The sequence below is a fragment of the Pan troglodytes genome, chromosome 18 (genome assembly GCF_028858775.2).
Source record: "Pan troglodytes isolate AG18354 chromosome 18, NHGRI_mPanTro3-v2.0_pri, whole genome shotgun sequence".
NCBI lineage: Eukaryota > Metazoa > Chordata > Mammalia > Primates > Hominidae > Pan > Pan troglodytes.
This window is the reverse complement of record NC_072416.2, coordinates 88,220,078-88,233,626: the sequence shown is the minus strand read 5'-3', so window position 1 is coordinate 88,233,626 and position 13,549 is coordinate 88,220,078. Positions and strand designations below refer to the sequence as shown.

The 13,549-nt window shown below is 59.1% G+C and overlaps 1 protein-coding gene across 3 annotated transcripts in view; it reads left to right on the top strand.

Moving 5' to 3' along the window:
- Nucleotides 1-13,549, top strand: part of DBNDD1 (dysbindin domain containing 1) — a 16,232-nt gene extending 2,683 nt beyond the window's left edge. For 2 of the 3 annotated variants that reach the window (XM_063797568.1, XM_024349570.3), the window contains exons 2-4: nucleotides 7,965-8,111; nucleotides 8,471-8,611; nucleotides 11,929-13,549. In XM_063797568.1, coding sequence (XP_063653638.1) covers nucleotides 8,539-8,611; nucleotides 11,929-12,086 — 231 coding nt within the window. In that variant the 5' untranslated portion in view covers nucleotides 7,965-8,111; nucleotides 8,471-8,538 and the 3' untranslated portion in view covers nucleotides 12,087-13,549. Of the gene's footprint in view, nucleotides 1-7,331; nucleotides 7,438-7,964; nucleotides 8,112-8,470; nucleotides 8,612-11,928 lie in introns of those variants that run through there. The other variant, XM_024349571.2, reaches the window with a different exon arrangement.

The following is a 13,549-nucleotide window of genomic DNA, read 5'->3' as shown; positions in this document are numbered from 1 at the left end:
CCTCCCCAGTGGCTGGGACTACAGGCGCCCGCTACCACGCCCGGCTAATTTTTTGTATTTTTAGTAGAGACGGGGTTTCACTGTGTTAGCCAGGATGGTCTCGATCTCCTGACCTCATGACCCACTCGCCTCTGCCTCCCAGAGTGCTGGGATTACAGGCGTCAGCCACCATGCCCGGCAAAATTGGATTTTTATAAAGCATTATTAAAACACTATTTTTGCACCTAAATGAATTAATGATTTCTTAATATGAAATGTACAGAACACGGAGGTGCACGTGTGCACAGGAATGTGACGTGTGCCCTCTCTGAGGGCCCCACCTGGAAGCCAGGGCTGTAACCCACCCCAACTCAGTCTGCCCGAGGGTCCACAGGGACAGAGGGATCCTCAGGAGGCTGAGAGTCTAGACACGGCCACTCCAGCATCCCTGAAAAACTTTGGGCGTCCAAATCCAGAGAGGAAGGTGCTGGGGGATGGGGGGCAGGTGGCCTCTGCCTCTGCGACCATCTCTCCTTCCAGCCATTTGGTTTTATGATATTCATTCATTCACTTCATTAGCTCATCCGTCCATACAGTGGTGTGTGCCAAGTGCCTCCTCGATGCTCTGGGCAGGGCCCTGGGCACACAACAGGGAACAGGATTTGGGCCAAGTTTCCCAGTCGAGAATGTGCTGGAAAATAGGTCAGCAGCAGAGCACAGGGCATCAGCAATCAGCCCTCAGGGAAGCCTGGGGGGCCAGGCTGAGGCACCCCAACTCCTGGCTCCCTCACTGAGGTGCTCCTTCAGTGTCCACTCATCAGCCAGGGCACCAGCAGCCCCTGCAGGGGGGTTGGGTCCCGCTTGATAGGAGCTGTGCTGGGGTAAGGACCAGAACATTGCTGTGCCCCACACTCTGGGGTCCTTCCTGGGACATCAGAAACACCTGCTTGCCTCTGCCCTGGCCCTGGAGACCTTGGGGGCTGCCAGCACCCGCCCCCATGCCTGCCTGGCATTGAGCCTCTGGTTCCCACCCTGGGAAAAGCAGCAGGTCTCGCCCGTGAGGAATTTTCTTCTTCCTACAAGCTTGTTGAGAGGGTGTCAGACAGGCCTGGGTGATTCCTAGCACAGTCCCTCACTAACCGTGGGCTAGTTGATTCACCCTCATTTGTTTACTGCGCACCTACTGTGTGCTAGGTCCCAGGAATGCAGCCATGAGCTAGATACAAGCTGCTTAGAGTTGATGCTTCTCGCTCTACCCAGTCCCAGCCTGCTCTGGGGCTGTGCCTGCGGGTCTGGCGTGTGGCCGACTCACAGTGTATGTGAGTCTCTGTCATTTCCTCCCGGCTTTGCCTATCAACTCCAGCCAAGATCAACCTTTGTTTCCATTGAAGATTGTTTTTAAATTGAGATATGATTCACATATAAAGTTCACCCTTTTAAAGTGTACAACTCACTGTTTCAGTATATTCACAAAATTGTGCAGTGTGCAGTCACCACCACTATCTAATTTTATAATATCTTCATTACCCCCCCAGAAAGAAACCCATACCCGTTCTCCCCTTCTCCAGTGCCCACCCCCCAGCCTCTGACGATCACTGATGGAAGGTCTACCCACTTGCCTATTCTGGACATTTCCTAGGAACGGCGTCACACAGCATTTGTCCTTTTGGGCCTGGCTTCCTTCACTCGAATGAGGTGATCAGGCTCATGCACGTGATATCTGGTGTCAGTGCCGCCGTCCTTCTTGGGTTGAATCTCACTCCATGGTAGGCACAGACCACATTTTGTTTATCCATTGATCCACTGAGGACATTGGATTATTTCCACTTTTGGCTACTGTGAATCACGCTATGAACATGCATGTACAGCTGACTCTTGAACAACATTAAGTGTTAGGGGTGCCCACCTCCCTCAAAGTCAGAAATCCACATAGAACTTTTGACTCCCCAAAAACTTAACTGCTAATAGCCTACTGTTAACCAGAACTTTACGGATATGGTCAACGAACACATATCTGTATGCTGCATGTATTACACAGTAGGCTCAATCATTTGAGGACCACGAGCGTGCCTTATAGCAGCTGCACGCTCTTCATGCCAAGATCCGTCTTGCCCCTCCTGGGGGCTCAGGTCTTGTCCCTGGTATCACATTCTTCTGGCCAAAAAATTAGTGTCCTGATGGCAGAAGCTGCATCTTCCAAATTTTCCTTCCCCAAAGCCCCAACACAGGCCACGGCACCAGAGTTTACAGAATAAAGACCAGGCCAAAGGGAGATGGGGAAGGACCAGACTAGACACCTGGTGGCTTCAAATGCTTACAGGACTGGATCTCATCAACGCTGACACCATCAGCTACAGATGTGTTGCTGTCTCAAGAATGTGGAAATAAGAAAAGATGCTTTTTTTTTTTTTTTTGAGACAGAGTCTCGTTCTGTCGCCCAGGCTGGAGTGCAGTGGCATGATCTCTGCTCACTGCAAACTCCACCTCCTAGGTTCAAGCGAGTCTCCTGCCTCAGCCTCCTGAGTAGCTGGGACTACAGGCACGTACCACCACACCGGCTAATTTTTGTATTTTTAGTAGAGATGGGGTTTCGCCATGTTGGCCCAGACTGGTCTCGAACTCCTGGCCTCAAGTGATCCGCCCGCCTTGGCCTCCCAAAGTGCTGGGATTACAGGTGTGAGCCAGCGCGCCCAGCCGAAAAGATACTTCTTAAGAGTCAACTATGATATTCATTCCACACAGGGCTGCTGTGAAGCTTCCACAGGGCTAGAGCTTTGTCCCAGAAGCTGTCTGTAGCCCCTTGGGACCCCAGGATCTATAATGAGGACTGCTGGCATTCCCATGCCCCCTCTCCAGTGCAAGATGGGGAAGGGGATTGCTGTTTGGCTGAGGTCCTGCTTGGGACCCCCATCTCAGCACAAGCAGAGGGTGCCTGCAGACTTACCTCCCTCTGGACTGTGCCCTTGCTGGCCTCATCGTAAAAATGCAGGTATTGGCCGGGCACGGTGGCTCACACCTGTAATCTCAGCACTTTGGGAGGCCAAGGCAGGCGGATCATGAGGTCAGGAGTTCAAGACCAGCCTGGCCAACAGGGTGAAACCCCATCTCTACTAAAGATACAAAAATTAGCCAGGCATGGTGGCGCACGCCTGTAATCCCAGCTACTCGGGAGGCTGAGGCAAGAGGATCACTTGAACCCGGGAGGCGGAGTTTGCAGTGAGCAAAGATCGCGCCATTGCCCTCCAGCCTGGTGACAGAGCGAGACCCCATCTCAAAAATAATAATAATAATAATAATAATAATTTAAAAATTCAGGTAGACGCTGTCCCACTCCATTCAAAACCCTTCAACGGCTTCTCTCAGCTTACTCAGTATAGAAACCAAAGTCCTGACGATCTCCACACGACCTGCACACACCCCCCCTGCCCTGCCTCAAAGCCCCCAGCTGTCCTCAAATGCACTCTGCTCAGGCCTTTATGCACTTCCCCCCCCCCCACCCAGTATCACATGGCTCCCTCCCACCTCCAGGCTCCTCCTCCAAGTTTGGGAGAGCACCCTCCCCAGATCCCCCCTAAAATGGGAGCACAGCCCCGCACTGCTCACTGGCACTGACCGCCCCTCAGAAGGGCAGGAATCATCTATTTTGTCTATGCCATGTCCCCAGAACAGAGGGTGATTCGGAAGTCTTGGTTGGGTGAATGAATGAATCAGAGCCTTCGTCTAGATGAGGGGCCCCGCCCAGTGAGAGGGGGACTACAAGGGGAGACGCCACCTCTGTCCCACCTTCCTTCAGAGACCCACGTCCCCCCAGGTCAGGACCCAGGGAACCTAAGCCAGCAAGTGGGGACTTCCTGCTCCCTCTGCTGGGCCCTGAACCGGGATCCCTGGTTCCCATCTCCACGCCATGATCAGGAACAGGCTGACGGGTGATGGCTGAGAGCTCCAGCTGCGTCCGTGGCCAGCCCTGTGCTGCATGCTGGGGACAGACGCTGAGCTGCTCTGTGCCTCAGCTTCCTCCTCTCAAGTACAAAGCTCAGAGTCTTCCCCATGTAGCTGGGAGTTAGGGTGAGGTGAGAATGGAGTTAGTCAATAAACACAGAATGCTGGGACTGTACTAGAAAACCATAAGCCACTGTCTTTTTTTTTTTTTTTTTTTTTTTTTTAAGGCAGGGTTTCGCTCTGTTGCTCAAGCTGGATGGCACGATCACAGCTCACTGCATTCTTGACTTCCTGGGTTTCAGGCGGACCTCCTGCCTCAGCTTCCCGAGTAGCTGCCACACAGGTGTGCACCACCACACCCAGCTGTCATTATTAACACAGAACCACCTGCCCCACCTGCCTCTGAGGGTGCTGTCCCCAGAGATTCTCTGCAGAACTACTCTGGCCCCAGGTTTCCTTGATATCAGGGGGCTGCCAGAGAGGAGGGGGTGGGAGGCCACGGTGGATGATCGCTTGAACACAGGAGTTCGAGACCAGCCTGGGCAACATGGCAAGACCCTGTCTCTACCAAAAAAATTTTAATTAGCCAGGAGTGGTGGTCCCAGCTACTCAGGAGGCTGAAGTGGGAGGATCACTTGAGCCCAAGAGGTTGAGGCTGCAGTGAGCTATGGTTTTCCCACTGCACTCCAGCCTGGGCAACAGTGAGACCTTGTCTCTTGAGAGAGATAGAGAGGCCAGGTGCGGTGGCTCACGCCTGTAATGCCAGCAATTTGGGAGGCCGAGGCAGACGGATCACCTGAGGTCAGGAGTTTGAGACCAGCCTGACCAACATGGAGAAACCCCACCTCTACTAAAAATACAGAATTAGCTGGGCATGGTGGCTCATGCCTGTAATCCCAGCTACTCGGAAGGCTGAGGCAGGAGAATCGCTTGAACCCAGGAGGCGGAGGTTTTGATGAGCCAAGATCACGCCATCGCACTCCAGCCTGGACAACAAGAACGAAACTCCATCTCAAAAAAAAAAAAAGAGAGGAGAGGAGGGGGTGCCCCTCAGGACAGAAGGAGGGGCGGGGAGGGACAGAGGTGGAGCTGACAGCTACACCCCAGAGTGCTGCTCTGGGGTAAGGGTGTCCATGGAGTTCATGCCTGGCCTGTAAACCTGGGGAGGTAAGAGCCCCTGTAGCCTTCCTCAGCTGGGGATCCTGAGAGCAGGGCCTCCTGGCCGGTGATGTACATCCCTGCACCTTGGTTCCCCACTCGTACCTGCTCTCAGGGCTCTGGGTCAGCCATGCCAGAGGGACAGCGCCTGCTCTGTCCTGGACCTGGCAGGTCTGAGGCCCCTGCCGCACCCTCGGGGCTGGCTGCAGCACCCTCCTGAGACTCGAGGCTAGGACAGGGCTACGCCCTCTGCAGCCATGGCCACTGCTCTGAGCTGTGTGGAAGCATTTTGGAATTGTGACCACAGCACAGTCCAGCAGGACATGAACACACTGTGGGCAGGGGCCTGGGGCTTCGGGCTACACTGTCTCTCCTTGAGGAAGGGCCCAAGGGCCAGGCTGGGTCTCCTGGAGTCCCCTCTCCTGGGCACCCCCTCAGCGCTATGGACAATGGTCAAGCAGGCTTCTTCCTGCTGGTGTCCGGGAGGTCCTCCTGCTCACAGCCTTAGAACAGAGTCCACATCTCACTCCCTGTCCCCTGTGCCCTCTGGGCGGGCAGGTATCCCTGCTGGGCTTGGGGGTGGGCCAGGACACCAGTAACTTGACCCTTTAGGATGCTCAGAAACCTCATTCCAGATGCCAGTGGAAAGGTGGAAACCAGATTCCGCGAGCCCCGTCCAGCCCGCCCAACCCCCAGGCCTGAACTGGGCCATGCAATGACACAGCACTCGGCTTCTCAGACAGGAGGCGGGTGGGCCACACAGAATGACCACACAGCCGACGGGGCGAGGGGACACTGTCAGGCCACAGGGCTGCCCCCAGCCACAGCCTAACACTCAGCTCGCTGCCAGGCCACCTGCCCACAACCACACTGCCCAGCTCTTAAGCCACTGGGGACCTCCCAGCCCTGCACCGGTGCCCCTCACTCAGGAGGCCGGGCACCTGCGGGCCTCAGCTCCCTTGGCTCTGCTGGGGACGGGTGGGGGTGCACTGGGACGGACGCTCCAGGCCCACTGGCAGTATCTAGGCTGCCAGCTAGAGCCACGGGGGAGGACAGGCCCACCCCTCACAGGCAGCTGCTGGCGCTGTGAATCCCAGCTGCAGCCCCCTCAGCAAGAGCCTCATGGCAGCAGCTGCTCCCCTCGGCTTCAAGCACACCCAGCTACGATCAGTGCTCACCACTGGGGGCTGCCAAAAATACCCCATAGGGTCCTCAGGGTGCTGCTGGCAGCAACGAGAAGGCATCTATCCATCCGACAAGCGTGTGCTGGGCACCCACTCAGGTGGGAGGTGCTGGTGTCCCCAGAAGGCCCCTGCCATGCAGGGTCCAGGAAGCAGCTGAGGGAAGGAGGGCCATCTGGAAACAGGTTCCTGCAGGGGCAATGGGTGGGGGGAAGGAAGCCAGCGCTTTGTCTCTTCCCTGAGAGATGGGCCCACAGGGCCTAGGGCCAAAGGGGGGCAGGCACCCAGGGACAGGCCTGACTCTGACTAACAGGACTCACTGGCTGCCTGAGGCAAGTGAGGTGGCCGCTAGGACGGTGTGGCCCTGGATGAGAGGGTGAGCAGCTGAGGAGGGGCTGAGGGGATCTGTGGAGGGATGGACATAAGACTCGCCAATGTCCCCGGCTTTGGGTCAGCAGCCAAGGGGCCTCCTGCTCTCATCTGACAAAACAATTGTTAGGTATATAAAAGAAACCGTTGGGCCAGGCACGGTGGCTCATGCCTATAATCCCAGCACTTTGGGAGGCCAAGGCGGGTGGATCACGAGTAAAAATTCAAAAAAAAAAAAAAATTAGCTGGGCGTGGTGGCGGGCACCTGTAGTCCCAGCTACTAAGGAGGCTGAGGCAGGAGAATCACTTGAACCCATGAGGTGGAGACCGCAATGAGCCAAGATCGCGCCACTGCACTCCAGCCTGGTGACAGAGCGAGACTCTGTCTCAAAAAAAAAAAGGTAGTTACGTTTGTGACAAAAAATGAGGCCAGGCTCGGTGGCTCACACCTTGTAATCCTAGCACTTTGGGAGGCTGAGGCGGGCGGATCACCTGAGGTCAGGAGTTCAGCCTGGCCAACATGGTGAAACCCCGTCTCTACTAAAAATACAAAAATTAGCCGGGCGTGGTGGTGCATGCCTGTAATCCCATCTACTCAGGGGGATGAGGCAGGAGAATCGCTCAAACCCAAGGGGCAGAGGTTGCAGTGAGCCGAGATTGCACCACTGCACTCCAGCCTGGGTGACAGAGCGAGACTCCATCTAAAAAAAATAAATAAACATGGGAGAAACCTGGAAGAATATTTGCTCAACTGTGAGGCATGGTTGGTGGCTAAGGGATCACAGAATGGCAGGCCTGCCTATTCCTCCTGGTTTGTAACTTTCATTTAATGAGAATGTATTATTCTGAACTCAAATACGACATCAGTTTTTAAAAGGAAAAGTCAGTCCACAGTGGAGAGGGGCTGTTCTGGTTTGAAGGGGACCAAGAGGCTGGACATGCAAATCCACGGGCGATCCTTCAGGGGACCCTGGGCCGAGCTAGAAATCAGAGGCCAGGACGGCACTGGAATGCAGCCACGCGGGCCCTGGTGGGACTTCCACGCCTGCATGGTCGGCTTTCATGGGTGCTTGAGTACCAAAGGTGATCTGGATCTCAGATTCCTTGTTCACTAGGGGAGGCCAGGGCCCAAGGGGAAGGAGCAGCCTCCTTGAAGCCCCTCAACCCCTTGTCTGGGGTCCAGGCATGAGGCCACAAGCCCAGCCATCCCATCACCTGCTGGTCACTGCCCAGAGTTTCAAAGGACTGGATGTGCCAAGTCCTCACACCCAGCCCCGCGTCCTGGGGGGATGTGGGAGCCCTGTGGATCTCAAGGTGACACCGTGTCTTTGGATGCAGAGATCGTTAAGGAGGCTGAGGTGCCGCAGGCTGCGCTGGGCGTCCCAGCCCAGGGGACAGGGGACAATGGCCACACGCCTGTGGAGGAGGAGGTCGGAGGCATCCCAGTACCAGCACCGGGGCTCCTGCAGGTCACGGAGAGGAGGCGTAAGTACTGCTCCCTGCCCAGCACACGCTATGGGGACCCCGTGAGCTCCCCCAAGAGACAAGGCAGCAGGGTCCACCTCCTGTCCAAACACTCCCTGGGGGGTCTAGGTCCGGCGCTGTGTGCTAGGCTCTTGCAGCTCTGGTTCTCTGGGCCTCAGCTGCACCATCTGTCAAGTGAAAGCCTTCTAGTCATGAGTATACGCAACACTCATCAGATCCTGCCGGTGTGGGCTTTGCAGGAAGCTGTGGTTCACCCACAGCCTTGCGGGAGGACACCACGCACTCTCTCCCAGACCCCCGGGGCTCTGAGCAGCCTTGTGGGAGGGCCTGAGGGCTGACTGTACCCCCTCTGCCCTCAGAGCCTCTGAGCAGCGTCTCCTCCCTGGAGGTCCACTTCGACCTCCTGGACCTCACTGAGCTCACCGACATGTCGGACCAGGAGCTGGCCGAGGTCTTTGCTGACTCGGACGACGAGAACCTCAACACCGAGTCCCCAGCAGGTGAGGCCGGCATCAGGGCTGGGCTGGCAGGTGTGCGTGGTGGGCTGAGGCCCCTTGGGAAGTCCTGGCAGGTGTGCGTGGTGGGCTGAGGCCCCTTGGGACGTCCTGAGAGGTGTGCGTGGTGGGCTGAGGCCCCTTGGGAAGTCCTGGCAGGTGTGCGTGGTGGGCTGAGGCCCCTTGGGACGTCCTGGGAGGTGTGTGTGGTGGGCTGAGGCCCCTTGGGACGTCCTGGCAGGTGTGCGTGGTGGGCTGAGGCCCCTTGGGACGTCCTGGGAGGTGTGCGTGGTGGGCTGAGGCCCCTTGGGACGTCCTGGGAGGTGTGCGTGGTGGGCTGAGGCCCCTTGGGACGTCCTGGGAGGTGTGCGTGGTGGGCTGAGGCCCCTTGGGACGTCCTGGGAGGTGTGCGTGGTGGGCTGAGGCCCCTTGGGACGTCCTGGGAGGTGTGCGTGGTGGGCTGAGGCCCCTTGGGACGTCCTGGCAGGTGTGCGTGGTGGGCTGAGGCCCCTTGGGAAGTCCTGAGAGGTGTGCGTGGTGGGCTGAGGCCCCTTGGGACGTCCTGGGAGGTGTGCGTGGTGGGCTGAGGCCCCTTGGGAAGTCCTGGCAGGTGTGCGTGGTGGGCTGAGGCCCCTTGGGACGTCCTGGGAGGTGTGCGTGGTGGGCTGAGGCCCCTTGGGAAGTCCTGGCAGGTGTGCGTGGTGGGCTGAGGCCCCTTGGGACGTCCTGGGAGGTGTGCGTGGTGGGCTGAGGCCCCTTGGGACGTCCTGGGAGGTGTGCGTGGTGGGCTGAGGCCCCTTGGGACGTCCTGGGAGGTGTGCGTGGTGGGCTGAGGCCCCTTGGGACGTCCTGGGAGGTGTGCGTGGTGGGCTGAGGCCCCTTGGGACGTCCTGGGAGGTGTGCGTGGTGGGCTGAGGCCCCTTGGGACGTCCTGGGAGGTGTGCGTGGTGGGCTGAGGCCCCTTGGGAAGTCCTGGCAGGTGTGCGTGGTGGGCTGAGGCCCCTTGGGACGTCCTGGGAGGTGTGCGTGGTGGGCTGAGGCCCCTTGGGACGTCCTGGGAGTTGTGCGTGGTGGGCTGAGGCCCCTTGGGAAGTCCTGGGAGGTGTGCGTGGTGGGCTGAGGCCCCTTGGGATGTCCTGGGAGGTGTGCGTGGTGGGCTGAGGCCCCTTGGGAAGTCCTGGGAGGTGTGCGTGGTGGGCTGAGGCCCCTTGGGACGTCCTGGGAGGTGTGCGTGGTGGGCTGAGGCCCCTTGGGACGTCCTGGGAGGTGTGCGTGGTGGGCTGAGGCCCCTTGGGACGTCCTGGGAGGTGTGCGTGGTGGGCTGAGGCCCCTTGGGACGTCCTGGCAGGTGTGCGTGGTGGGCTGAGGCCCCTTGGGACGTCCTGGCAGGTGTGCGTGGTGGGCTGAGGCCCCTTGGGAAGTCCTGAGAGGTGTGCGTGGTGGGCTGAGGCCCCTTGGGACGTCCTGGCAGGTGTGCGTGGTGGGCTGAGGCCCCTTGGGAGGTCCTGAGAGGTGTGCGTGGTGGGCTGAGGCCCCTTGGGAAGTCCTGGGAGGTGTGCGTGGTGGGCTGAGGCCCCTTGGGACGTCCTGGGAGGTGTGCGTGGTGGGCTGAGGCCCCTTGGGACGTCCTGGGAGGTGTGCGTGGTGGGCTGAGGCCCCTTGGGACGTCCTGGGAGGTGTGCGTGGTGGGCTGAGGCCCCTTGGGACGTCCTGGGAGGTGTGCGTGGTGGGCTGAGGCCCCTTGGGAAGTCCTGGGAGGTGTGCGTGGTGGGCTGAGGCCCCTTGGGAGGTCCTGAGAGGTGTGCGTGGTGGGCTGAGGCCCCTTGGGAGGTCCTGAGAGGTGTGCGTGGTGGGCTGAGGCCCCTTGGGAGGTCCTGAGAGGTGTGGGTGGTGGGCTGAGGCCCCTTGGGAGGTCCTGAGAGGTGTGTGTGGTGGGCTGAGGCCCCTTGGGAGGTCCTGAGAGGTGTGCGTGTGGGCTGAGGCCCCTTGGGAAGTCCTGGGGTGGCTCACGTGTGTTTTAGCAAGAATCCCTCAGCACTTCATTTCACCACGCTGCTATCTGCCCAACTTGAAGCAACTTCCCCATCACAGCTGCTTAAAACTTTACTTTTCAAGTGAGCAACAGACGGCTAAAGCCACTGTCCCCTCAAAAGCAGAATTTAATGAATGTGAATTTTCATCATAAATTGGGCCAAGAACGAAAGGTGGGGGTGATCACCAGCCCGGGCCCCTCCTCAGCTCACTTAACTTCCTCTGATTCCCACGGGAGCGTTGCCATTGGCCTGAAGGCAGCTCCAGTGTCCTCACACTGCCGAGCAGGGCCCCCAGCACGGCCATTGTCATGTCTCCTAAGCCGTGACAAGAGCACAGGACTCATGAGGATGCGACAGCGCGTCCTCAGTCTCTGACAGTGACCAGTGAAGGACACTGACGTGACCTGTGTGAACTTCAGTAACTGTGAGAGCATCAGGGCCGAGCCTTCTCCGCATGGGACAGTTTGGCCCGGCCTCTGCTTCCCAACCCCCCAGGCCACTCAGGACCTCATTAAAAGGACCAGCCCCACTGTGAATCCTGCCAGCGGCCAGCTGCTCCCATGGTTCCTGGAGTTGTCAGGAAGGGGTGTCGGCCTGTGTGTCCCAGGCTGCTGCAGCCCCAGGTGTCTGGGAGGGAATGGGGCCTGGTGAGTCAGCCCCCAGCTCACCTCCAGGACAAGGCCATTGCCTGACCCTGGCCAGTTCCCACCAGCTCCATGTTGGCGGCAACCCTTCCCACCCAGCCCATGAGCCCAGGCATGGCTGTTGTGGCTGGGGAGGTGGAGTGAGGGGCTCAGACTCCAGCCCGCCCGAATCCCCAGCCCCACAGAGCCTGCACCGGGGACACACAAGGCCCATGATGGGGCAGAGGCTCCAAGAGGCCGGGGACACACAAGGCCCATGATGGGGCAGAGGCTCCAAGAGGCCTGCAGGGCTCACGGAGGGTGGTTGGCTGAGCCGGGACACCTGCGGGGGGAACAGTTTAGGGAGGCCTCACCAGGGTCACTTAATGACCAAACAGGAGAGGCTCAGCCTAGACCGTACAGTGACTCCGGGGAGCACCAGAAAAGACCCTGCCCAGGCCCCACGCAGACCACAACATCCACCTCTCTGGTGGGGCCAGTGTGTGGTGGGGGCCTCCTGTTAGAGGTAGATGTGTGCATGCCTGGCGCAGGGGGCTGGTGCAGAGCATTGGCAGGAGTGGCGCAGGCGGCCGGCGGCACCTGGAGCTCCGCAGCATCCACCCAGGCCTCTCAGCCACGCTGAGTTCCCCTTCCCGCACGCCCCTAGGTCTGCACCCGCTGCCCCGGGCCGGCTGCCTGCGCTCCCCTTCCTGGACGAGGACAAGGGCTGAGCAGAGCCGCGAGAAGCAGCCCCCAGGCGACCCCGAGCGGCAGGCCGCAGTCCTGGACACGTTTCTCACTGTGGAGAGGCCCCAGGAGGACTAGACCATCTCCACCTGCCCCAGCTCCTGCAGGGATGGGGTCCAAACACGATGGCAGATCTGGGCAGTCCTGACCCAGCAGACACACTTCACCCGCCCACGAGGCTCCAGCCGTCACCTCCTGACACACGCCCTGGGGGCGGCTCTCTGCCAGCCCCGAGACTGGCCTCGTCTGCTGGGCACGGGTCTTCGCCTCACTTGGAGACCAGCCGGCTTTCCTGGGGGACACACGGGGCCCCCGGATGCCTCTGGGAGCCCCAGCACAAGCACAGCCCAGTGGCCTTACGTCCAGCTCGTTCCTGGGCCCCGAGTCAGGAAGAGAGCGTCACGGAGTCACTGCCAGGAACGTGCTGAGGAGTGGAGTGGCCCACGGCGGCCTTGGGGTGAAGGGGACCCAGGCCTGTGACAGCCACTCCAGGAACTCCTGGGGGTGCTCCAACCTCCGCGTTTTCCTGTGCTACCAAGCTCAGAAGCCACAGGCGGGTTTGGTCGTGGCTAATGGGACAATGTGCTGTCCAGCAAAGCACACATGGAGAAGCGGCCCCAAAATTCCCACCTTGATTTCCATCCTGCCCCTTCTTCTACTCCACGGAGGCGCTGTCTCACTAGGGTCCCCTCCCCAAGGCTCAGCTCTAAGACCTGCACCTGCTTCTCTTGGCCCCTGCGTAACAGACAAGTCCATTCCCTCCTTAGCTCAGAACACCAAATATCACCAGACTGCCTCAGAGACTTGATGACACCTCCCGGAATGCTCTCGGGGTGGGGTTCACCTCTCCTTGTCCTGCACCCACTACGAGGCCACATTCTCGTTTCTGCTCACATCCCATTGCCCGGCTACAAGGCCTGCCCACGGCCCTTAAACTTGCTGGGCAGGTTTGGGGCCCATGGGACCCCGTGGGTCTCTGTCCAGGAGCAGCAGAGGAGGCTGACAGGCCCTGCTCCCTCTGCTCTGGGGGTGTCTGGGAGCCCCAGCTCACGCCCTCCCAATGCTTATATGCTGAAGCTCACAGAATGGGCTTCCTGCCTAACAGCAAGTCAAAGAATGAGTTTAATATCAAAGTGTAAGCTTACTTTCCATCCCCAAGCCAACCTGCCCCCTGCCCCATTTCCCATGAGCACACTTCTGGGGAAGGAAAACAGGCTCCTGGCCTTCACTGTCAGCAGAGCTTTGGAGATGCCCCAGGCATGCCCTGAGCTCCTTCTGTGTACCTGCTCCCACTTCTGAGCCACCCGCTGCCCCTCCGCACTGCTGGCAAACCCAGTTCCTGCCTCAGCCAGGTCTCCTTCCCTGGTTTCCAGGCACACAGAGCCCAGCAGCTTTCTCTTTCAGTCCCATAAGGGCAGCCTTGTGTCCCTGGCCACACTTCCACCCGCCAGGGTCTTCCTCCCCATCTTCCATCCTTCCTGCTGAGCTTCCACAGAGCTCGTTTGCAAACAGTGGGATTAAAGCATCACTGCGCATTCGAA